Source organism: Herpailurus yagouaroundi, unplaced genomic scaffold, assembly GCF_014898765.1.
Source record: "Herpailurus yagouaroundi ecotype Mexico unplaced genomic scaffold, PumYag 198, whole genome shotgun sequence".
Lineage (NCBI taxonomy): Eukaryota > Metazoa > Chordata > Mammalia > Carnivora > Felidae > Herpailurus > Herpailurus yagouaroundi.
Window position 1 is genome coordinate 8211874 of NW_024412429.1, and position 24143 is coordinate 8236016.

A 24143-nucleotide genomic window follows, 5' to 3' on the forward strand; every position below is an offset into this window, starting at 1 on the left:
GGCGGCCAGGCTCAGCAACGCGCTGGGCAACTTGTAAGGAGAAAGCAGTAACACCCGACTAATAATTTATCTTTTATTGAAATTGTTGAATACTTTATATTACAGTAAATTTGATTGAAAAAAAATGAGGAAAGAAATCAATTTTAAAAAATACACTCATGTTGAAATCAAATTAGCCAGCCAAACGGAGTACAAACCAAGGAACCACCATAGGGTGGTTTTCTCAGTACATGAATACCACTGAGTCTATGTACAATTCTAGAATTCGAGAAAAGTCATTCATTAAACACTTCGAGAAAGGTGCCAACAGCGAGGGAAGGACAGCGGCCCCACCCTCCAGTCCCGCAGCACCGAGAGGCCGACCCAGCACCCCCAGAGCGGGATCCCCAAGTGCAACGCTAGGGCGAGATGCTGGCCCATCGGCTTTCATGCAATTTCCGTAAGTCACGCACTGTGCAAATTAAGGCTTCTTATAGGTCGGATGGTTGATAAACACTTTTTTTTTTTTTTCTTAAAAAAATAAGCACAGTAAAGGTGGTATCATGAGAACCTGAAGAGGTGAGACCTATCCCCCAAATCTGGAGGAAAGTTATTTTCTCTGACATCTCAACTCCATCCTCACACACACACAAAAATAATCTTTGGGTGGGTTGTTTGAATTCACCAGCCGGCGAAAGAAATACTGATAAGTGTGCTCTGTGCACCTAGGATTGAAGATGTCATGCAAAACGCTGCAGCCGTTACTGACTAAGGGCAGAGAGCAGGCGAACCCTCCAAAGCCTAGGCACTCGGGGACCCTGCACATGCGTGTGCGCGTGCACGTGTGTGTGTGCGCGCACGTGCGTGTTCCCTTAAGAAACAGGAAGCAAAAAGGAAGGGACAGATTGGAGCATTCTAACTTACAGGCTACATTATTGACCAGTTCAAAATCTCATATGGACTTTCCTAGCACACCGACAGCTTCCCCTTCCGACCGGGGATGAACCCCACGGTCACCCCCGCTGTCACGAAGAAACTGTTGGGTTGTTTGGTTTTTTTTGTTTTGTTTTTTGTTTTTTGTGGTTTTTTTTTCGTTTTTCCTTTTTTGCAAACCTGAGTAATTGTCAAAGTCAATAAATAGGAGGAGAGAATTAAATGCTAAAATATAATGGTCAAATACCCCACAGGGCCTAAAGCAGCAAGGGTTTTTCTCAAATACACAGCCCTCTGTTCCAAGATGCGTCTGGCCCGGGCGCACGTTACGAAGCGCACGGCAGCCATGCTTCTGAGGACTGGGGACAAAACCCGGGGCCCTGCACCGCCCCCACAACAAGGGCAGAGCCACGTTCCGAGGACCGTAAACCTGACCTCCTCACCCTCTCCCCCATCACAAAAACTCTTCCCTTTTGAGACAGTTCTTGTTAAAGGCAAAAATGATAGAAGCATCATCGAACTGAAGTCTTATTTGGTTGGAGGTGCTCGGCGACGCCACGGACCCGCGTCCCCTGTAGGCGCCAGGAGACTAGATGTGTAAGAGGTCCTCGTCGCTGTCGTCGTGGAAGGACACCAGGCTGCCGGGCTGTGCGGGCTTCTGCTGTGCGGGCCTGGGCTTCCCTCTGCGGGCCCTGTCCCCTCTCACCAGCACCCCCGCGCCATCCGCGCTCTCCCGAAGCCCCTTCCTCTGCACGTTCCTCCCGTGCTGCACGCTCGCTGCCCCGGTCCCCCTGCCCGCCTGCACTTTCACCTCTGGGATGGTCAGGACCTCGTCCTCGCTGTCCTGGTCGTCCCCATGCAGGGAGGTGAGGGCTTCGGCCTTCACGGACTTCGTGGTAATGTGGCCGTTTTCCTGCCCTTCCTTCCCGGGCCTTGGGGTCGGCACCTGGATCTCTTCCATCAACCACTCGGTTTCGTTCTCATCCGCCTCCTCCTCCTTGTTCACCTGCCAGGGACGAGGCCGGACCCTGGAGCCCCTCTGAGGCCCCAGGCCACGCCGCTCCTCTGTGACCCTCCCTTCCGTGACCTGCCTGAGTTGGGGAACCCCTTCCCTGCTTCCCAGGTCCCCCACCCGGAGAGGAAGGGAAGGCTGGCGACTGTCGGCTCCCGCTTGGACCCCACGAGGCGGCTGGTGTCAGGCTGGCAGGTCAGCAGCACCCGGGGGACGGGAGGGGCCGTGCGGTACGAGAAGCCACAGGGGCTGGACGTTGACTGTGTCTGAGCGAAACCTTTGAGGACGCATCTGGCTGGAGGACCGAGAGCCACGAGCACGCGTGTGCCCATTACCCGAACAACACCTGTCCGGGGGAAGTTTATCTGAAGGGACTCATCCAGGTGCCAGATGCACAGACACGTTCGTTATTTATTTAGTTTTTAGAACAGCCCCCAAAGTAGAAGCCACTGAAATATTAAACATTCTGAGAAAACCAGCCGCAGCCGCGACGATAAAACCTGAAGGCAGAAAGGACACGGAGTGCGCTCGGGTTCAGAGCGACGGCTGACCTTTCCTTTCTCTCCTTCAAAAGGCCTGTGGTGGCGTCTTCCTCGTCACAGGCTGACACCATCAGGGCACAGACAGCTCAACAGTGGGGCAGGGGCGACGGGGGTGATGGGACGTTACCTTCGAGTATTTGTAGGACACGCTGGCACTCCTCCTGCAGCAGCTGCTCAGCCTGCTAACCACCGTCTCCCTGCGGGGCGAGCGGTCACTGCAGGCGGGACCAGCCGGGCAGGAGAACCGCCCGGCCGGCCTTCCCCGCCCCCTCCGCAGCCCCGGCATCTCGCATGCCAGTCCTCTCGGCCCTCCCTGGCCCCAGCCCCTAGCCCACCCGCCCCTCCACAGCCCCGGCATCTCGCGTGCCAGTCCTCCCGGCCCCAGCCCCTCGCAAACCCGCCCCTCCACAGTCCTGGCACCTTGCGCATCTGCTCACAGAGAAGCCTGCAGCCCCCACAGGCACATCCCTCCATGGCACGGGCACGCTAAACCCACAGCAGCTGGGTTATACACGAGTTCAGTGAAAAGAACACTTTGGAACCAGATGGAAGTGGATTCGAAACCTGCTTCCTCTCTCAGTGGTCTAGCAAAGGCAAGTGCAAGTTACCCACCGTGGGCTTCTGCTTTGTCCCGTGTGACTATGACAAGAGCACATATTCCTCCCACCCCAGGACTGCACGGAGACGTGCGCCAAAACTCATGCCCAGACCCTCGGCCCGGATTCTTCGTTCCAGTACCTGCCTCTCCGGGCCGGGACGGCCGCACTCAGGACTTCTGGATGCCCTCTCCCACCTGCCAGGGAGGACCACGCACAGGGCTCATGGGCCCTGTGCCTCATTCACACACCACACGGAAATGTGGTGACAAGCCCTTTTACCCAGAAACCGTGAGCCAAGAAGACGGCGTCATGCCTGGCACATGGTAGGCATCTAGTAAACGGGAGGAAGGGGCGAGAGGAGGACCGTGTAGAGGGGTCAGCTGATCAGAAGGAAGCCTGCTCATAAAAGGTGCTCATCTGCTGTCTCTCTGGACACATTCAGAGACCAACATCCTAGAAACAGGCCAGGCTTGGGGCGCCTGGGTGGCACAGTCGGTTAAGCGTCCGACTTCAGCCAGGTCACGATCTCGCGGTCCGTGGGTTCGAGCCCCGCATCGGGCTCTGGGCTGATGGCTCAGAGCCTGGAGCCTGTTTCCGATTCTGTGTCTCCCTCTCTCTCTGCCCCTCCCCCGTTCATGCTCTGTCTCTCTCTATCCCAAAAATAAATAAACGTTGAAAAAAAAAAATTAAAAAAAAAAAAAAAAAAAGAAACAGGCCAGGCTTAGTGCCTGCGTGGCATCTCCTATACGACACAACCACCAGGGCCTGACTCGCACGCCTGGGAGTCAGACGGTCACCTCGTCCCAGAAACGCGGACGTTTACACGACTTCGGAGACCGTTTCCGTGGTTGCAACACACACACACAGATCCCAGGACTCGACCTTGAAGCACTGGCCTCGGGGCACACCTGCTCCCCTCTCCTTACCTCCTTTCCTTCTTGTAAAGCAGCAGGGTCAGCAGACAGCCAGTGAGCGCCACGAGCAGCAGGCTCAGCACAGCCCCGACCGCCTGGCTTCTCTCCGACAGCCCCTTGTGCTCCTGCGTGTCCTCGCCCGCACCGTCACCATCAAGGCCCACCCTGAAAGGAAGCCACGTCCTTTGGTGGCGTGTCACGGCAGCCGTAGCTGGAGCAGTTCCCAGCCCAGGGTGTGGAGAACAGCAGGACGGGGTCCTCAACGACACAGCGGTGGGACCGGAGAACAGGTGGAAGGCGCCGCGCGGGCAGCTCTTATGGAGGAGCGTGGCCTACTCCATGGCGGCCAGCCCCCCCCCCGGATGGCTGCAGGGCACAGAGGCACCTGGGAGGCCACAGCAGGGATAAGCCGGCAACATTCATCTTCCCAGGACCGCAGCTCCCCTCCCTGGGGACAAGCAGTCACCGCCGGGGGCAGGCTTCTGTCCCCTCCACCTCGTCTCAGGACACACCGTCGGTGCCTCATGAGGGCTGAGGGAACACACACGGGACACGGCTGGACACGGCACAGACGCTCCATCCGGGCTGCCGCGTCCGGGAGGCACGTCCCCGGACCAACACGACCGCCCCTCGAGCAGCTAGGATGGCAGGAGTCCCGCCCACGTGTGGGAAAGAGCAACGTATTTCTATGACCTTAAACGCTCAAGGAAAGTAGTACAAATTAACGAACACAAAGCTAGAAAAACCACGACGGACCTTCTGCTCAGAGAACCAGATGTCCGTGTAGTGACTGGACACTTCCGACCCTTCGTGCCTGCACTCAGGGCACCTACAGTAACAGGATCCGCTAACAAAGTTCCTCCCGCCCTGGGAAGGCAGAGAGGCAGGCTACAGGGACTGTATGGGCTGCTCGGGAGGAGAGAGGGCAACTGATGGGCCACAGCCGTGATGAACTGGAGGCTACAGGTGCAGATACTGGTTCAGGAAACTTCTTGATTCAGACTGGGTCGGAGGGCAACCGACGGCTCAACTACGTGAGGATAACTGCATCCATCAGCATTCAGCCTGAGCCAAATAATCCGGTTCCAAACTGGACGACAACCTCGGTGTTCTATTCCAGCGTGGAGGCCCCCACACGTGCTCTGTGGACCCCGAGGGACAGGAGTTCGTTCAGGAGCACCTGGGACACACCTCCGCGTCCCAATGGGAGAGGCGCATCGTCACTCACTTCTAGGCCTGTCCTCACTGCTACTTTTGGGTTCTCCTGGGAGCCAGGAATCATTTTCAAGTGAGTTTTAGTTTGCAAATGTATGTCTATTTTTCAGTTAATTTCTCATTACTGGTTCTTAACTTCACTGTGTGTTTTGCGTTTTAACTTTTTAATGTTTATTTCTGAGAGAGAGACACAGAGAGAGAGAGAGAGAGAGAGAGAGAGAGAGAGAGAGAGACAGAGCATGAGTGGGGGAGGGGCAGAGACAGAGAGGGAGGCACAGAATCCGAAGCAGGCTCTAGGCTCTGAGCTGTCAGCACAGAGTCAGATGCAGGGCTTGAACTCGAGAATCTCAAGATCACGACCCGAGCCGAAGTCAGATGCTTAACAACACAACCCTGTGTGTGTTGTTTATACGGCACCAACGTCTAGAAATTTAAGACTTGCCTTGCGTTCATGTTCCTGGAAAACTTCAGACAAAGCTGACTCTTTTTAAAAATGAAAACTCATTTAAGATCTAACAGATGTGATCTGGGACTCCTCCCACTGTTCCTACCACGGTTTCTAGGGACTGCAGAGAAACATTCCTTCAGGACACAAAGGAAACCAGTGCATGGCAAGAACTCCTTTTTCTCTTGATTGTAGTCTCAGACAGAGACTGAAAACACTTCAGTCTGATGAAATGGGAAGAAAGCAAGTCCAAAGAGGAAAGCAAGCTATAGCACTTTGTTCTAGATGAAGGTCTCTAAACCTGACAGTGAACTGGGCAGAGGAGCAAAGGCCCTGGGGCACAAGAAGAGAGAGTTCCCTGAGGCCACACAGAGGCCAAGATCACCCTTCCTTTGGCACAGAAATGCACGTTCCCATATGCACACGCAAAACCTGGCCTATGCCTGATCTTCAAACTCTGTCGAACAAGTTTTCCTTCGTCCAAACATAAACACTACCTCGCTCAAGGTAAAGCGACCTTTACCGTATAATAATCTGCATTGGAACCCAAGGAAAAATGCGCTAGGAACACAAAGACGAGGCTCAGCATCGGCCCGCCGTGAGGCAGCATGGGGGAGGCCGGAAAGAAAGCGGGCGCACTCAGGCCTCGTGCGTGCCTGCCGGCAGATGGGGGTGCCCTGGGAATGGTGGGCGGTGGCGGTAGGGGAGCAAACGAGGGGCGACGCTTGGACAGCCAGTGAGGCCGCATGCTGGCCGCGTGGGGCTTGCCTCTCTGGTGTTTGTGCACACCTGAATATCCCCACACTAGGTGGGGCAGAACACACACAAATACGTGCTCGAGCTGAGTCAGGGGAGAGCGGGTCGGCGTGCGGCTGGTGAGCGTGCGCAGAAAGGGGAAAGTGGCCCGGCCCGCGCACTCACCCTAGGGGACACACGGCAGAGGTGTACCAAGAGAAGAGATACTGGCAGTCGGCAGTCTCGTGGCTGAACTCGGGGATCCCGTCCTTCACCAGAGGGTCGCAGTGGAAGAAGATGGTGGAAGACACAGACTTCGTCTTGTCTTTTCCGCACTTAGAGGACGAGGCAAACACCACATCTAGATCCCCGTCTGTGAAAAAGGAAGTATGACACAACCACACAACGTTACCATCGACGTTTCAATAACGTCCTCGTGGTCTGTAAAACGCACAGACTTAAGATCTCACGTAAAGGGCCTTCTTCAAAGGTCTCACATGTGCGCGTTCTCACAGGCCACCTCACACTCCTTACAGGGCCCCCTGCCTAAAGCCCGGGAGCAGGAAAGACTTGAACCTTGACCCCAGGAGAGGTCCGGCCTTTGTCCTCAGTTCACAGTCGGATTCAGAATGGGGACTGGCCACGTGGTACCTGCTCATCCGGAGACCGAAATGGACCAGACGGGGAACCAAGCAACCGGCGGGCCAACCAAACAAGCCTCTGTGACAGAACCGCAATAAAACCCCTGGACACGGAGACGCGAGCTTCCCCGGTTGGCGACACTCCGTGCGTACGGTCAAGCCCGATTCCACAGGGAGAGGGTGACGGAAGCATCTGGCTCCCTCCTGGATGTCACCCTGCGTGCTTCTCCCCTCCGCCAATTGTCATCCTTAACGGTGGCAGTAACAGCTCTCAGTGAGTTCTGAGTCCCAGCGAAGGACCAGACCTGAGGGTGGCAGGGGAAGCCCCCCAAAACTCCCACTTGGTGTCAGAGGTGAGGGAGCCTTGTGCGGACGCTGCCCTCCCCAAACTTTGCAGGTGGCTCAAACTTCACAGCGAGCCACCGCTGGAGAGCCACCGAGTTCCGTGTGCGAGGCGGTCACGTCCACACACGGGGAGCCCTGAGCCCCGGCCCGTGCGGGCTGGGCTCGGGAGGCCCCACATGTTCTCACGCATAACTGGCCGAGGCAAGGCCTGAACGGACCGTCCCATGAGGCCGGCACGCGGGCCCATGTCCACGAGCTGATGGGGGAGCCCGTCACAGCTTCCTACTCTTGCCGTCTCAGATGAATGAAGACTCGGGAAGAGATTCAATCTGCACTTCTTCATGCAACGCAACAAGTGGTCTTAAAACCAAACTTACGTTCTAGGGCTGGTGAATGCAGAAAGCGACAAGGTCTAAAAGGGGTTTAATTAACCCCGAATAAGTAAATGCGCACGACGCGCACAGGTACGAGTAAATCCAACCCAGAATTGCTAGAAAAGAGAACCGCGGGGGTTACTGCTCCTTGGTGTGGAATCACAAAAGCAAATCAGGCTGACGTGACGGGTACCTCTGCCTTGCCCGTCGGGCACGGCCAAGCGCAGTGACGCATGCACTCAGCGTCCGAGCGCGGAAACATGCACTTGACCTTTTAAAGAGTGTTTATCCTTTCTTTTCGTCCTTCTGACAAATGTAAAATTTCTCATCCTTGTGTAATAGCATCTGCAATTGCGAAGTAAAGAACACGACTAAAACCACATCAAAGGCAGTTCGGGATGCGCACACTTCACCTTCTACACCCCCACCTCACACCCCCTGGCGCAGACCAAGTCTCAGGTGAATTTTACCTACAGTGAAACGTTCATCTTACACCTGTTCGATCCGTCTTGATGAACACGTATCAAGACACAGGATCAGACCAGGGCTTCTACTTTAAAATGTGGCATTTCAACGGAAGGGTGTTCGTTCAGGGAAAGCGTAAGGCCCTTCCAAGGAAGCGGGACACGAAACGTTCATGGGAAGCAATTACCTTGAACATAGTATTTGGTTTTATCGGAAGTTCCAACTTTCCTGCTGAAGTGTTGGTCATTTGGTTTAACCTGGCAGATGTTGGCCCCAGAGCACGCCGGGTTTTTGGAGCTCGTGATGGAGGAAAGCTGGATTTCATACAGGTACTTGTCCCCATTTGTCCTCATGTCCCCAGAGGCACTGAACAGCCTGAAGAAATGGAAAAGACAGCGATGGCTCCAGTCCTTCAGGAAACCCATTTACTAGAGACCCAGACACCTGTGAACAAGCACAGGGCCGCAGGACACTGCCCCTCTCCACCTTGGCCAGCCTGGGCGCCCACGAAGACCCCGGAGGGCACCAACTTGCCTCCCGCCCCGTGCTCTGAGCACCCATGCGCCCTCCTCAAAATGCACTGTTCCCACAGCACACCTGCTTCGCTTGCCGCGGGTGCAGCCAGCACATACGGCCACCTGACCTCAGGAACGGCTCCGGGGACACTGCTGGGACACTCTATTTTCACAAACCAGTAAGCCCAGGGATTCCTGATCAAAAACTCTTTCAGGTTTCAGCTTTGCCCCCTGGGCTTATCATGAAGTGAAGGAGAAGGGGTGACTTTATTTTTACACTCAACAGAATTCACCATCTTTGGTGTTAAAACTTCATAGTTGAGTAATGCTGTCCCCCAGTTTTAAGCAAAACAGGACATCTACCTAGAAACAGTAACTAACACACACAGGCCCATTTATCTTGCGGCTCCCCTCCTCCACTCCCCCCCCCCCCACTCCCCCCCACCGGGAAAGATCTAAATTGGTTTAATTTTGAATACAGTTCAGTGCTCAAAAGGAAAATGTTTCACTTACTTAAAATAAATATCTCCGAGGCTGAAGCTCTTGCCATTTCTAGGGTTGGTGATGGTCCCGTTCACCATCCGCACCTCCTGGGGCTTCACGGCACAGGCAGCCCGAGAGTCCCAGCTGAAGTAGTAAGTGCAACTGTCCAAGTCAAACCTGGAAGGAGGGAGCACGGCTGCAGTCACGCCCAGCCACACGCGGGGGCGGCTGCGACACCAGGCCTCTCGTGCCGGGAAGAGGCTCACTGGCTTTCAGGGCTCCGGTCAGTCCTGAGCCCTGGGTCCCTGCAGAAGCACCCCGCCACCGAGCCCTCGCCGCCCCCACGATGGGTGCAGGCAGCTCTGGGCTAGCGAGGCTCGCAGGACTTTTCTCAGCAGCCTCACAGGAAAGATCCGGGAACACCAGCCTAGTGAGGAAGATGTTGTGTGGCCCTTTGGCAATGTGATAATGTTGGGCACCGTTCAGCACGTTTTTTTGGTGGTGTTAAATTCAGAAACTGTGCAACATCCAAAAACTGGAAAAATTTGCTCGTAAATTTCTGAACTTTACTTTGCAAGCTTTTTCAACTCATACGTTGATTCAATCCTCGTACGATTCCTAGGTCCTGCCTTTTTCAAGCCCAGCTTCCGGAAGAATCATTTGTTCACAAACAGCAGCTCATACGCTCCCTCTGTTGGCCAACTCCTCCTAATGCTAGTTGCAGAGTTGCCTGGAAAATTCTAGTGTCATCCAAGAGCATCCCGTGCCAGCCCCACCTGCCTGGGGATCTCAGACAGGCCACCCGGACAGCTGGACTTAAGGTGGCGCCAATCGCTGCCCCTCTGGTCCTGTGACGATGCTCAGGGTGGATGCCACCTTACCTTGTGGCTTTAGTCAAGCGACCGTGTGCCCCAGCCCCCTTTCCGGGAAATCCCTCCTGGTGAAGAACAGCCCTGCACGCTACAGGACATCGAACAGCCCCCTCCCCACCGTGGCCACCCGAACACCCTCTCCCTGCACGCACGTTTGCACGCCTGCAAGTGAAAACCATGGGGAAAGATGCTGATGGGCCCCCAGGGCACTCTCTGCACAGCTCCCCCGTGAGGCCCCGACCCTCTCTCTCACCTCTTGAACGAAGGTCTGCCCACTGTCTTCGCACAGGTCAACTCGATGACGGCAGAGGCGGTCTTATTCTCCCCACACTGATAACCTTTTGAATAAGTTACGATGACTTTGTCACCTGAAACACACAAATAACGGAAGTGACGTCGTTCCTGGTTATAAAGAACGAACGTCCGGCTTTCTGAAAACTCCTGAGTCCTCCACCCCGGGTTCCCAGCTCAAGCTCGGTGACCGCCTCCCGGCTCACAACACACCTTGTGTGGCTAGAGAAGACCTGGGTCCAAACCCTAGCCTTCCTGCTCACTGGCTGCCTGACTCCGGGCTGCTGAGCCTCTGAGCCCGTCTCCTCACCTGCGCCACGGGAACACCTTCCAACGAGCAGCCGAGTGCCCGGCACCACGTGCTCACAGAGCAGGACCCCAGGGGCAGCGTTCGCCACTGCTCCAGTTCTGTACCACTGCAGGGTTGTTCTAGGTGCCTTCCTGACACATCCCCCCCGTCTCAGCACCCCAGTGGTAACGGGGCAGGTGCCGGACCAACAAGCACCACGAGGAAAACCAGACCCAGAACAACTCTGTTCTTCTCGGGTCTTCCGGCTCTGTGTCCAATCTTTCGACTGCTGAAAGGATCACGGATAAAGAAAGTGAAGAGACCTTGACGAGCAGGGTCTAAGAGGAAAGCGAGCGCTTGCATTCAGCTGCCAGTCGCACGGAAGGCAGCGTGGCTGCCAGTTCGAGTCCCATGCTGCTGCCAGCTACCACGTGTGGCTGCCCAGTGCCGTCCTGGTGGCGCCTGAGCCCAGCCTAGCTCGGCAGGCAGACTGTGGCTCAGGGGCACAGGGCGGGGCCCTCACAGGGGCACCACACACGCTGTAGCCCCGGACCCTCACCCACGCGAGGCAGGGGACACGGAGGAAACGTGGGCCTCGGCACCAGCTTCCCCTCCGCTCTTCCACACGCAGCGGCCCAACCGCTCGGCCGAAAGCCCAGGGCCCTCAGCCCTGCCCCGATTCAGAGCTGTTACTGGATGGACTTGTATTAAACACTGAGCTTCTGTGCTAAATAGTGGGCTCCTGTGTAAAATTTTGGAAGAAAGAGTACTGCTTTAAAGAGAAATTCTTTTTTTCTTTCTTAATTTTTTTATTTGAGAGAGAGAGGAAAAAAAATAACGCGAGAATGCACACGCACGCAAGCGGGGCGGGGGGGGGTGCGGTGGAGAGAGCGAGCGAGCGAGCCCTAAGCAGGTTCCACGCTCAGCACAGAGCCCAACACAGGGCTCGATCCTACAACCCTGGGATCTTGACCTGAGCTGAAATCAAGAGTAAGATGTTTAGCCGACTGAGCTGCCCAGGCGCCCCTTGAAGAGACATTCTTAAACTGCTGGAGCGTGAGGCCAAGCAAATGCACATCTTACTGTAGACACCCTACACTACTGGGCAGTACACTTGACCTCCCACACCTCATTGCCCAACCGGTGACACGAACTCTAACCCCAACCCCACGAAGCTGCTGAGAACTACACCTGCAGACAGCACAGGTGTAGGTAACTGTTAGCTCCTGGGACAGACGGCCCATCTCCCCGCCCCAGATGGGTGCAGCCCCTAAATGAGGGTGGCAATCACTGTGTCTGCCCTTGGACAGCTATCCTGTTGGGACCAAAAGGGAAGGTCTTACCTGGCGGGCTGGGGACCAGGACACATCTACTAGCTGAACCTTCAGTGAGGGCTTAACTATTCAAACCTGTCAGCCAGCTGCGGGAAACTCAGGCGAAGGCTGCTCCGATATCCGCGTACAACCGCGAGACCACAGAGCAATGAGCCACCCTCGGCCCCCTTAGGGAGCCGTGGGGAAACAGCAGTGAGTCATGGGACGTCTGGCCACTCCGGGGGACTCCACCAACCTGCAGAACCTGGTTTGCTTCTAAGACTCACAGTGGCTCCCGCAGAATTCCCTGCCTCTTTTTCGACAGCTCACACAAACTCGAGTCATCCTGTGATTTATTCAGGACAACCCGGGGATCCCTCTCTAGTCCAACAAGATAAAGGTATTTTTCTTTACTGGTCCCCCTAAAACACCCCAACTGACCCCAACTGTATCTACCTAAGAAAAATCTACCTTCTCCTTTTATTTTTATTTAAATGTTGATTTATTTAGAGAACACACACGTGCACCCGTGGGGGAGGGGCAGAGAGAGAGAGAGAGAGAGAGAGAGAGAGTTCCAAGGAGACTCTGCATTTTCAGCACAGGGCCCCCCATGTGGGGCCCAATCCCCACAAACCCACAACTGTGAGGTCATACCTGAGCTGAAATCAAGAGTCGGATGCTTGACCAACTGAGCCACCCAGATGGCCCTACCTTCCTCTTTTAAATTTTTTTTTTTAATGTTTATTTATTATTGAAAGTCAATGAGAGAGTCAGAGCATGAGCAGGGGAGGGACAGAGGGAGAGGGAGAAACAGAATCCGAAGCAGTCTCCAGGCTCTGAGCTGTCAGCACAGAGCCCGATGCGGGGCTCGAACTCACAAACCGTGAGATCATGACCTGAGCCGAAGTCGGACGCTTAACCCACTGAGCCAACCAGGCACCCCAGCTACCTTCCACTTTTAAATAACGAAAGAATCTTTCACTAAACAACCAGTTGCAAGATGAATTTTCTAAAAACGCTATTAAAAAAAGCTTCATTATTATTATTTGTTACTATTTTTCTAAACTGTTAAGATATTACGAAAACGTACCCCTGAATTATCTTTGCCAAGTTCTTGTATAACCGTTCAGCTCTCCCGAATAAATGCTTGCACGTGTTTATGCAGATTCTGTGCTCGGCCCAGAGCTGGAGCAGGGATTCAGCAGAACCTTAACCACTGTGACCCTCTTGGGTGGGGAAGGATGTTTGCAAGAGAGCCGAACCCTCTTGAACACACCTGCCAGGACATGCCACCTCAGAGAATGCAAAGCGGTGCTTACTCATGTTCCAGGAGTTACTGGAACGCTGGACAACCATTGGGAATTCTATCTGGCAGTTTCAACTGAAGCCCGTGCTGAGCCTCCTGGCCTATGAGGACGCCTTTTCCTTCCCAATTCTGATGAGACACCTGTAACCATGCACAAGGACCCAGGGCCTTACCTATGACGTCCAGCTTCTGCGTGTGAACGAGCCCCAAGACCTGGACGACACCAGACGCACTCTTTTTGCAGATGCTGGCTCGGTCCGAGCAGTCGAGGGGCCCTTTATATATTTTCTGGCACAGATTTATATAGTACCTGTAGAACAACACAAAGGGATGGGGGAGGGGCACAAGGTTAGTCTGCCCTGGCACACTGGGGTGCAGCTCCGTCCGTCACTTTCAGAAACAGTAATCGTTGTGACAACCAGGTATGCCAGAGCACCTCTGAAGACGGCACTGAGACAGAGACTATCCGGTTACTGAAAACGGGAGCGCGTCAACCAGGCCAGTGGGGGTGGACCCTGAGACGGTGCGGTTTAGAAGGGCTTTCGGGTCGGGACCAGCTGCGGCCCAAGTCCACGCCCCCGCCCCAGGCTGAGGACTTCCTGATCTGGGGGTGCCGGGCAGAGTGGGGGCCGTGCACAGAGCAGCCACCACGGCGCACGAACCCTGAACCACACAGCCCAAGGGGTTTGTGCCAAAGAGTTGAGAAAATCAATTCACCCCCGCTCCCCCCGCCCCCACCCCGCACACACACACCCCCAGCAGCAGACAGAAGCCCCTTCCAAACATGATGCCAATCGAGACTCTGTGTCCGGCCAACTGCTGATCGCCAGCTTCTGGTTCCAAAGGCTCCCTTTCTGTCTTCCTCTGCCTTCCAAAGCAGCCACGCCCGCTAGGCCAGACACCAACGGGCTGCTCCCTAGAGCCCAGGGGCATTCAAGCCACCACAAGCACCGGATTTCCATGACAGCCCCGGCTCTGGGGGGACACAAAGGTGGACTGCCATGTGCCCATCGCCATCAGGCCCGAGAGAAGGTCATGGCTGACAAGAGGTGGCAGGTACTCACGAGACTCCTTCGTGGACAAAGAACCAGGAGCCGGTGAGTGAGGACAGCAGCCTTAAGTCGTAGGTTTTGTGCTTCTGGATGAACTTGCACTCCATCTTCTTTGGGGGGCACACAACTTTCGTCTTCCACTCAAATGTCACCTCACAGCCACGAACTTCACTGAAGACCTGTGGCCTCCCGATATCAGCGTCCTCGTCACACTTGAAGATGATCGCGGACGTCCGGTGGCTGTTTGCTGGGGGCGCAGCATGCGGGAAAAGTCAGACCGTGGCCTGGTCCTGCATCAGCTCCTCCCCTCCTCCCCCACATGGCAGGAGCAGAGCCCGTCCTGTTCCGTTCACCCAGATCCTAACCCGAAACAGACCAAGACCCCTCAGGGCACAGGGTCCCTTCCTGGGCTTCGTGACCCCGTGGACGGACACTCCACATTCGATCACACGTGGGTGAGAACAACAAATTAAAACAGCAACAAGATACTTCTAATCACCTAAAAACGTGTCATCCAACAGACCAGGAGAAAGATCCTGTCGCAACAAGCCTCCAAACAAAACTGTATCAGTCCCCTTGTGAATTTGACACTTAGCACTCTCTTTGTAGCATCTTGTCCCTGATCACTCACGACAACTGATTTTTTATGCATTTTCTCATCACTTCCTTTGAGAGCTCACATCCGTGCCACACGCGTGAGCAGGGTTCCCACATCCCTTGTCTCCAAGCATCGCCAGAGCAAGGCCGTGATGTCCGGCTCATGCTGAGGGGCCCGCCCCTGTCCTGAGCCTGCCCCCACCCCCCGCAGACAGCCAGTGGAGGATCCCCCCCCGCCCCCACCCTTTCTGATTACTGCCACCCTGCAGACTTGTGACAAGTGGGAGTCTAATAAGCACGAATGTGCATCATCAGTGCTGAGACCCGGTCCACGGACACAGATCCCTGGAGCGAGCGGGCCTCGCTGGCCCCCTGACACCTGCACGTCAACTGTGCTCTACTGAGGTCCACATGCATGGTCATGTAACACGCCCCTGGAGCAATGAGACACGTCCTTTCTCTACGGGAAATAGGCCCGATGTGGAAAAACTACACGCAACAAAATTTCTGCATTGACTTGGACACCCACAAAGGCGCAGGCACGACGCGAGCCTGGGAAGGACACTGGCTACAGGGCAGCCTGGGCCCAGACGCGTGCTCCGCCACGTACAATGTCTGCAGAAGCCCCACTCGTGGTCTCTGTCGTAGTCCGCGGTGGTGGAGCACCAGAGCCTCGCCCTGCCCTCCAGAACGCACTCATCGTAGCTCTTCCCGTTGAATATGAAGGGGAACACACAGGGGTCACCTTCCTCGGTTTCTGGAACAAAGAATACCTGTGAGACCCTGATGACCGGCACGACCTCGGCTCCGCTCTCCTCGCTGGGCACGATCACCTGGGGATGCTCAAAAGGATCTCTGACGGGAGCAGTCACCCTAAACCAACACGAGGACCACAAGGTGACAAGCGGCTCGCAGGCCACAGTGTGTTCAGAGCCCAAGCGCTCACACCCGGGGCTGCCCGGGTGGAACACTGCGTGGTCCGGGCCAGGGGTCAGCATTCACAGCATCTGGAGCCTCATGCCTCAGTTTCCTCCTGCTGCCAGGTCTAACACCACATCTCCCAGGACCGTCAAATGCATCCCGCTACGAAGATTTACCTGGAGGACAATTATCTCCATTGGCGTAACTTAAAATGACAGCTTCGTCCTGGTGCCTATAATCCAGTCTCATCGACGCCAGCCGTCCAAAAGATGCCCCCTTGGTCCCAGAAAGCAGGCAGACACCTCCGTCCTTACAGCCTCCTTGCTCCGGGCCCGCCGCCGCGGTGCATACCCCCACGCTGTAGGTGCGTGAGTCCCGAGTCACCTGGACAGACAACACCACGCGTGGCTATCAGTGGCTCTCAAGACAGAGAGGAGCCATCGCTGCGGGGAGGTGCACTCGTGCAAGAAAGCAGGGGCTGCCTGTGGGCTCTGCATGGGTGCCTCAGTGCTAACCTTCCTTCTCTCCAATCCTGACCTCTCCGCACAGGGCAATGCCTTACCCGCTGTCTGGACGTTTCCCTCCAGCCACCGGAAGGACCCACATCTCCCTCCACTCCCAGGCCCAGCCTTCCTCCTCCTCCCGCACACGGCTGGCTGTGCTCCGCAGCCGGGCCTCTGGCAGGGAGCCATCCAGTAGACCGCGGGGCTGCTCATCCCCTTCCCGAAGCCCCAGCTCCCTGCCCGCAACGTGGGAATGGTGAGGACTGAGTTGATGGTCACTAAGTGGACACGGCGTAATTAAATATGTATCTTGCCTTCCCCGCCTGGCCCCCACCTGCACACCTGTCACACCTGCGCAAGGTCTCCATCACAGGAGCCAGGGCCCTGGGCTCACTGCTCACCAGCGACCATCCACCGCCTGGGAGGTGCTGGGATTTGGTCGGCATGGTCGTCAGTGTATGACTCGGTAACATCTAGATCACAGGCCTAGAGATGCACGGTCCTCCAAACACCAGTGATCCAAGATGCCCATGGCCTTGTCAACATCAGGCCCACGACACACAGGCCAAGAGTAAGATAAGCCACCCCCTCCCCCACCCATGCAAATGCATCTAAATCAGGGGGACATCCTAGCTCCCTCCGCCCATTACCTCTGCAATCAGTGAAATAGCTGCCTCTTTATCTCGAAGCCAGGTTGCAGGGAGACACGAGGGAAATTCCACGTGGCCTCTGCCAGGTACGCTACACCTGGCCCCGCCCTGGCCCTTATGGGGCACGTGGTCACACGCCCATCCCCAAGCAGCCTCCTGATCTCCGTTGTGTCCTTCCATCTTGACAAAGCCGTAAGGAATGAAACTCTGAACCATGGAGCATAACTCAAGCGTTAGCCGTGACTGGTTCGCTACACGATCCGGAATCCCCGAGAGGCTGATCCTGTGCATCCACGAGCGGTGCTGAGCCCACTACCCACCCCCACCCCCCAACACACTGTGCCTCGGGGGTCACAGGTGTCCTGTTACTTAAAACACAAGTGGCTGTCAGAAAGAACCCCGGCCGCCATGTCCCCAGGGCCGCCGGGCTCTGTCTGAGCCGCCTCACCTTGAAGGGGACCTTGGAAAGGCTGGACAGGTTGAAGCTGTAATGCAGCTGCTCGTCCGTCAGGGAGCAGCCATCCACCCGCACTTCGTCGGGACAGACCAGTGGGGTCTCCCACCCAAACACAAAGTCACAGTCACTGGTCCTCAGCAGCATGGGAACTCCCTGTTCAAAAGGAAAGCCACGAGAGGTAAGTACAGCATCCCCCACACGGCTCTGTGCCCCAGCCAGCGCCAGAGAGAGACTCCTGCTTCCGGGGGCTGCAGCCGCCACCCCTGCCCCCCACCCCAGCCGCAGACACGGCTGTGAGGCCACTGGGTGCTCTCGGTAACCCACAGGGGCTTCGCTCCGGGGGGAGGGACAGTCGCCACCACCAGCTGCAAGGGACCACGACTCTGCCTTCACAGCACCACCGGGCAGCTGTGCCCACACACCCAGGCCCCCTCGCGACCTCCAGTCGCCCCGCACTTGGAGACAGTCTCCGTGTCCCCACTAGCAGTTCTTCCGATGTCACGGCAGAGGAGGGTGTGAAACAGACCCTGCCTGCGCAGAGGAGGCCGGGAGGCGCTCCAGTTCGCTCACGAGCAGGGTCTCTACTCCGTGTGTAGCAACTGACAGTTTTCATCATGAGGGCCACACGCAACTCGGCCCGACTTTCCACAGGCCAAGTGTCCTGAACTGACGTGTCTATGCCCTCCCTCGCTCAGCAACAGCCACAAAAACACAGATGGGGCAGCTGGTCAGGAATCTCGGTTTTAGTTGCTGCCGAGCATCTGTTTTTCTATGAACATAAGTGGAGAAAATATTCCTGTGAAAGATAATAAACCACGGGGGAAGAAAATCTCTTAAAGATCTTTCCAAAATCGAATGCACATTTCGTGTGAGAGGCCTAGTTTCTGAAACCCAGTAAACACTGCTCACTTTCAACCCGCTGCTGCTCTGAGAATCGGAGAGACCCCCGTGTGTGCACTGGACCACGTGCATTCAGCTTCAGCACTTAGCCGTCACACATTCTCTACGTGGCGTGTGAGATAACCAGGGCTCCTCAGGAGAGGTGGATCTTCAAAAGACCAATCCCCTCTGAAGAATGAAATACCCAAACTGGAAGCCTTTCTACAGAGTAAGCCACACTGCCTTCACGGCTGGTGCCTGTTGAGACACGCCCACACGCCCTCGTAAACGCACACAGTATGGAGAGATAAGAAGACTTTGTTGATCAGAGCTCCGCCCTGCCTTGAGAACTCAGGATTACCCTGACAGTCGAGGGACAATCTGTGAACAGTGACGTGTCCCAGGGCCCGGCGGTGCTTTGCGGCACCACATGGAGACGGCCCAGGCGGCAAGGTTTGCTTCTTCCCTCTCAGTTAGTTACCACACCGTCCCTCCTCATCAGGCATCAGGCCCCGGCCACGTCACTTCCTACCGCTGTCAAAATACCTATGTGGCAGCCAGAGCTCTCTTTCCCTTACAAATCTGCGACAGGCTGAGAAATCAGAAAGGTATCCTACTGAATTTACAAGACACATTCCAGAACCATAATCCATTACCTGAGCTCCTCGGGGCAGATGAGCTTTATAATTCATCGGCTTCAAGATGTTAAAAAGTGATTTGAGACCTTTGTTTCTATTACCCACCCCCCACACATACACACAGAGTACTAGAATCAAGCACATGAATATTTCTGCAGCAAAATGTATGAATATTCTCCTTATGTGGACAAATACCACAAGTAGCCTCCCCCCTTCACGTGAGAGGGTTGGGAGCCTTCTGAGCTCTACAGACTTCAGAAGCACAGATAAGGGGCTGTGAGGCCGGGCTGCCTACAGCAAAGAGCTCTCCACCTGAGCAGAAGGCGGGGGTCCCAGCGGCCACTGCAGGGCTGCAGGAGTCAGGCAGCTCTGAGTCACTATGACGGAGCCATGATCCATCCATCTATCTCCTATTCACAGGTAGAAGTCAAGGGTAAATGTATGCAAAAACCCTGTGCAACAAAATGGTACTCGGGGTGGAAGCCAGTCTCATTTTTAAATGCATGTAAAACAAATCAATAACCTCCTTAGAAGTAACACCTACAACTCTGTTACAGCTGTTCTGATTCCGGAGATCTTATGTTTGCTAACTTCTAAATTTGGGGTCGCATCCTGAATGATTACAGCCACTAAAAGTCTGTCTGACTTCCCAATGAGAACAAAATCACTGTTACAGTTTTTAAGAAGGAAAAAGAAGCTGACACTTTTACACGCTGGTGGGCCAAGTTGAACGCCACACCTCGGCTCACATGCGCTTCATGTTTTTACATCACAGTGAGCTCGCTGGGCAGTCTGCCCCGTTCATTCAGGATGGGCTTACTCACTGTTAAATTAACGGTTTTAAATTATTCAAGGCACCACTGACTAACCTATGACAGCACCCATTTTCAGTAGGGACGTCCTTAGCTCTGCAGCACGCTTTTGGGACTCGCAGCTCTGGTTCACTGGTCCAAGCTTCAGCCCCCAAATTGTGAACAGGTGCATACTTACCATGCTCACGCCTCTCTTACAGTGAAATGCGATCAGGGAGGTGTAGTTGAAATGCTTGTCTGCTAGGCAGGGAGTACTACTTTCAAAATTCAAGTAAACTTCATTAGCTATGGGGTTGAGTATCGGAGGTCCTGTGACTCGACCAATATCCTAAGCAAAGAAAAAAAACCAAACAACATTTCAGGAAATTGTTCCCCGTGTTAGCGGAATAAGAGCTAATACAGAACTGCAAATATACAAGCTCATCTGTTTTGAAACCGAGTAGCATCTAAAGAAACTCGGTTAATGGCAACTCGCTTGACAAGTCTTGATAATAAGCTGCTTGGCAGAAACTTCAGTTGGCCAGCGGTTATCAGTTTCCATCCTATAGTTTATAACGTGATTCTATTTCTTCTTTTTTTTTTTTTTAATGTTTTATTTTTGAGAGAGAAAGAGAAAGACAGTGCCAGCAGGGGAGGGACAGAGAGAGAGGGAGACACAGACTTCGAAGCAGGCTCCAAGTTCCGAGCTGTCCGCACACAGCCCGATGTGGGGCTCGAACCCACGAATCACGACATGACCTGAGCTGAAGTCAGACACCCAAGCAACGGAGCCACCCAGGTACCCCACAACGATTCTACTTCTAATCACGGTCAATTTTCAAAGACTCCAGGCAACAAGAATTTCTCTCTCCAGTCAAATCAAGAATGCTGCACTGTCTTCTATCACCTGATGGTGTAAGGCAGAAACCCACATCTCTGCCCCCAGCTGGCTCATCTCATGCCCACCACTGCACTGGGATTGCCCGTCTCCTCGGCAGTGCCCCTCGGTACGTCCTTGGGGAGGGCACAGGCGTGTGCCTCATGACACGATACTGCTTAGCACAGCATCTGACACACACTGGCTGCTCAATAAATAGTTCTGAGCAAATAAACACATGAACGAAGGAAAGCTGAACAGCCAGGAACGGTGTGTGTGTGCGTGATGAGCGTGTGTGTGAGCGAGCCGCGACGCTCTCGTTCACCACCATGGAGCACATTCAGGCCACAATTCCTGCTCCACGTAGAGAACTTACTACAATTTTTAATATCTGAAAAAGGGTAGCCAAGCAGGAAAACACAGCAGATCCGACCTCTCAGAAAGGGATTCACACAAGGGTACCAATCTGTACCGATCTAAGATTTGGTTCACCCAGGCCCAACGTTTCTCACAGAGCTACGGACTTTGTGTTAAATTCGTATCACGGCCAATTTCCCCCACCCGCTCCCGACATTTCTTCCCAAGTGCTGCAGATACCATCCATTTTTAAAAGGACATTTATGTATCTTACAACAGGACTATGTAAAGCATAGAGATAAAAGTATAGAAATGGACCCTTTTGAGATGCATCTCAAATAAAAAAAAAAAATGTAGCAATAAGGGCTCCTGTGTGGCTCAGTCAGTTGAGTGTTCGACTCTTGATTTTGACTCAGGTCATGATCTCACAGTTGGGTGAGTTTGAGCCCCGTGTCGGGCTCTGTGCTGACAGCACGGAGCCTGCTTGGGATTCTCTGTCTCCCTGTCTCTCTGCCCATCTCCCACTTGCTCTCTCTCAAAAATAAACAAGCACCAAAAAAGGTAGCAAGGATCTGATAAAACCCGAAGATAATTCATGCAAGTAATTTTTAAAAACCCAAAGCAATACTAAAAAGGGCTAGTTTGAGACCAAAACTTTCAAGGCAGGGTGGTATCCAGCAATTAGCAAATCTGCTCTTGCCCTGAATAATTCATTTTCCAAAAAAAGCACTCACAGGTCATAAGCATGTTCTTCACACAAGACGTGCACTTCAAAGAAAGAAGCCACGCCTTCTCCATGTTCTTTCTTGCCACTTTACATAAAAGTTTCTGGACCAGGGTCAACCCGGAGACTCCCAACACGATACGAGCAGCCCGTGTATCCCCGTGTTCACGCTCTCTTCCACAGCTCAGAGACTCTCTGGCCGCGGTCAGCAGCCACCAGCTCAGTGCCCAAATCCTGACATCACTCTTCCCCTGCTGGTCCCAGAACACACACAGCCCCAGCTCATCTCTCCATTCTTTGTGCGTAACCCTCCACTGAACGCAAGAAACACGATGCGGCAGTTACGGTTAAAACTCTCGCAAAGCTTGTCTCCACCTTGAGTTTCCCATACTCACTATGGGGGCACCGTCAACGGGAACCTTGCACACAGCTGCCCCGGCAGGACAAGGCACCCCGTGCATGGGGTTCAGAGGCTGGCAGATGTTGATGTAGAAATCGGGGCCGGTGTCAGAGGTGTCGTCCTCGCTCTCATCATACGCCTCGTAGCCCCCCGTACGGTGGATGAGTGGGGACAGGTCAATAATGGAGCTTCCGTTCCTCACGGAGCATTCCGTCTGTCACACAGGGAAGACCTCGCTGGAGTCTACAGTGACATTCTCCTAATCTCCACTCAGTTACCCACGGGAATTTAAAAACTGAACAGAAAAAGCATGGAAGATGGATCGATGTCCCCGAATTCTCGGTTATAGAACACTGGGGGCACCTTCAACCGTTCACTGTCACGACGACCACGGCTGGATAAAAGATGCTGGGTACCCACGGGGGGGGGGGGGGGGGGCCGGGGGGCGGTGAGCTACAGTGGAACTCGTGACAGAACTGGGTCCCCCGGGCTGCGGGCAGCCCCAGGCGTCAGGCAGGCACTTCTCAGAGGCCACACGTGCCCAGCCCCAGACTCACCACCTGCTCGCAGGCCAGAGGCGTGTGCCAGGAAAAGAAGAGCGTGCACGTCTGCTTGTCGAGAGAGATAAGCATGGGCCGGTTGGTGGGCCCGGCCTCAGGCCTGCACACGAAGCTGATGACGCTCTTGTAGGTGAGGCCGGATTTGGACGGACAGGGCGACCCGTCCTCGTACACCAGCTGTAAGACCTGGTCCACGTACGTCAGCCTCTTGTTCGCCTTGCCCACGCTGATCCTGGTCTGCCCAAAGCAGGCCCCTGCACCGGACGCAGAGGGGGAGGAAAAAGACACCATTAGGGATTCAGATGACCGGCCTTCCGAGGACCGCTTTCTGCAAATGCAGATGGTTAAATCGGAGCTAACGCTCAGAATCCTGAGCGTCCAATGTGGTTTCGACAGGTGTCACGTCTCTAACATGTTGTCACGTGGCCACGCGTTTCCCCCACGTGAGCGGACTGTTATGGCAGAGAAGGTGATCGACCTTCGGATCTACTCCTCTCTTCCGGCACAGGAGTGCAGAGGTCGGGACAACCTCCGGGCAGGGACAGCCGGGCCACAGCGGGAGGCCGCGGCACTTACCCACACCAGGAGAGCAGTTCTCGTTCTCCCCGCACACGCTGATGTACACGAGCCCCTTCTCGCTGTACGCGGCCGTGTACCCGGATTTGCCACTTAAAGAGCTCAGGTCAAACAGATGTCCTACGAGGGAGAGAGGGGACGGACGCAGTGACGCCAGGTCGCATGGACTCAGGAGGCCCGCTGCCAGCATCCTCACACACACATCACGGTGGCCGTCGGGGCTTCTGACGTCTCTCCAGGAGTCCCCTCCGCCCCCCTCCTCAATCACAGACATGGCCCTAAAAGTGCCCCTGGCCAGCTAGGCTAGATCATGAGGCTGCAGTCCCCAAGTTTATGGGATGGCTCCTCTTGACCCAGAAGCCAGCGGCTCCACGGCCTCCCCCTCCTCCCCCCGGGCTGGGCCACAGCAGCCAGTAGGGTTGTGGTGGGATGCGGGGGGACCTGATGGCACCCTTCCCGCTGCCAATGAACCCACACCTCTCTGGGGCCCAGGCACGGACATTCAGTCGAGGTCTCCTAGCTGTCCCCACGTTACCACTGGAAGGTTAACAAGGAGACCGACTCTGACAAATCCGCAAGCCTACAGCTGGTGTGACTGGCACCCTGGGAAACAGGAGTCACGGACCGCAGCATGGCTCTCAGGGAGAGGGGCTGATCTCCTCACCGAAGGAGAGCTCCGAGTAGACCCGGGGGGGGGGGGGGGGGGCCCAGACGCCAACGGGTACGCACACGACAGAATGCGGCTGCCCAAGGCTGTCTGGCTCCCCGGCTTCATGTTGGGTCCCCCACTATGGGGCACTGGTGACTGGCAGTGTCCCTCATTGTGGGGGTGGGTGACTGTCAGCATCCCTCCCTGTGGGGGTAGGTGACTGACGGGTGGTGTCCCTCCCGAT

The 24143-nt window shown here is 55.1% G+C and overlaps 1 protein-coding gene across 1 annotated transcript in view; it reads right to left on the reverse strand.

Annotated features, from left to right (window-relative positions):
- Positions 1-59: 59 nt before the first annotated feature.
- IGF2R (insulin like growth factor 2 receptor) overlaps positions 60-24143 on the reverse strand; it is an 82762-nt gene continuing 58678 nt past the window's right edge. Inside the window, exons 32-47 of the mRNA XM_040448723.1 lie at positions 23251-23370; positions 22672-22928; positions 22110-22328; positions 19956-20105; positions 17440-17601; positions 16015-16222; positions 15528-15674; positions 14333-14567; positions 13442-13578; positions 10323-10437; positions 9228-9374; positions 8387-8574; positions 6561-6747; positions 3992-4144; positions 2594-2663; positions 60-1918 (exon numbers count right to left, since the gene is read on the reverse strand). Coding sequence (XP_040304657.1) covers positions 1502-1918; positions 2594-2663; positions 3992-4144; positions 6561-6747; positions 8387-8574; positions 9228-9374; positions 10323-10437; positions 13442-13578; positions 14333-14567; positions 15528-15674; positions 16015-16222; positions 17440-17601; positions 19956-20105; positions 22110-22328; positions 22672-22928; positions 23251-23370 — 2912 coding nt within the window. The 3' untranslated portion in view covers positions 60-1501. The remainder of the gene's footprint in view (positions 1919-2593; positions 2664-3991; positions 4145-6560; positions 6748-8386; positions 8575-9227; positions 9375-10322; positions 10438-13441; positions 13579-14332; positions 14568-15527; positions 15675-16014; positions 16223-17439; positions 17602-19955; positions 20106-22109; positions 22329-22671; positions 22929-23250; positions 23371-24143) is intronic.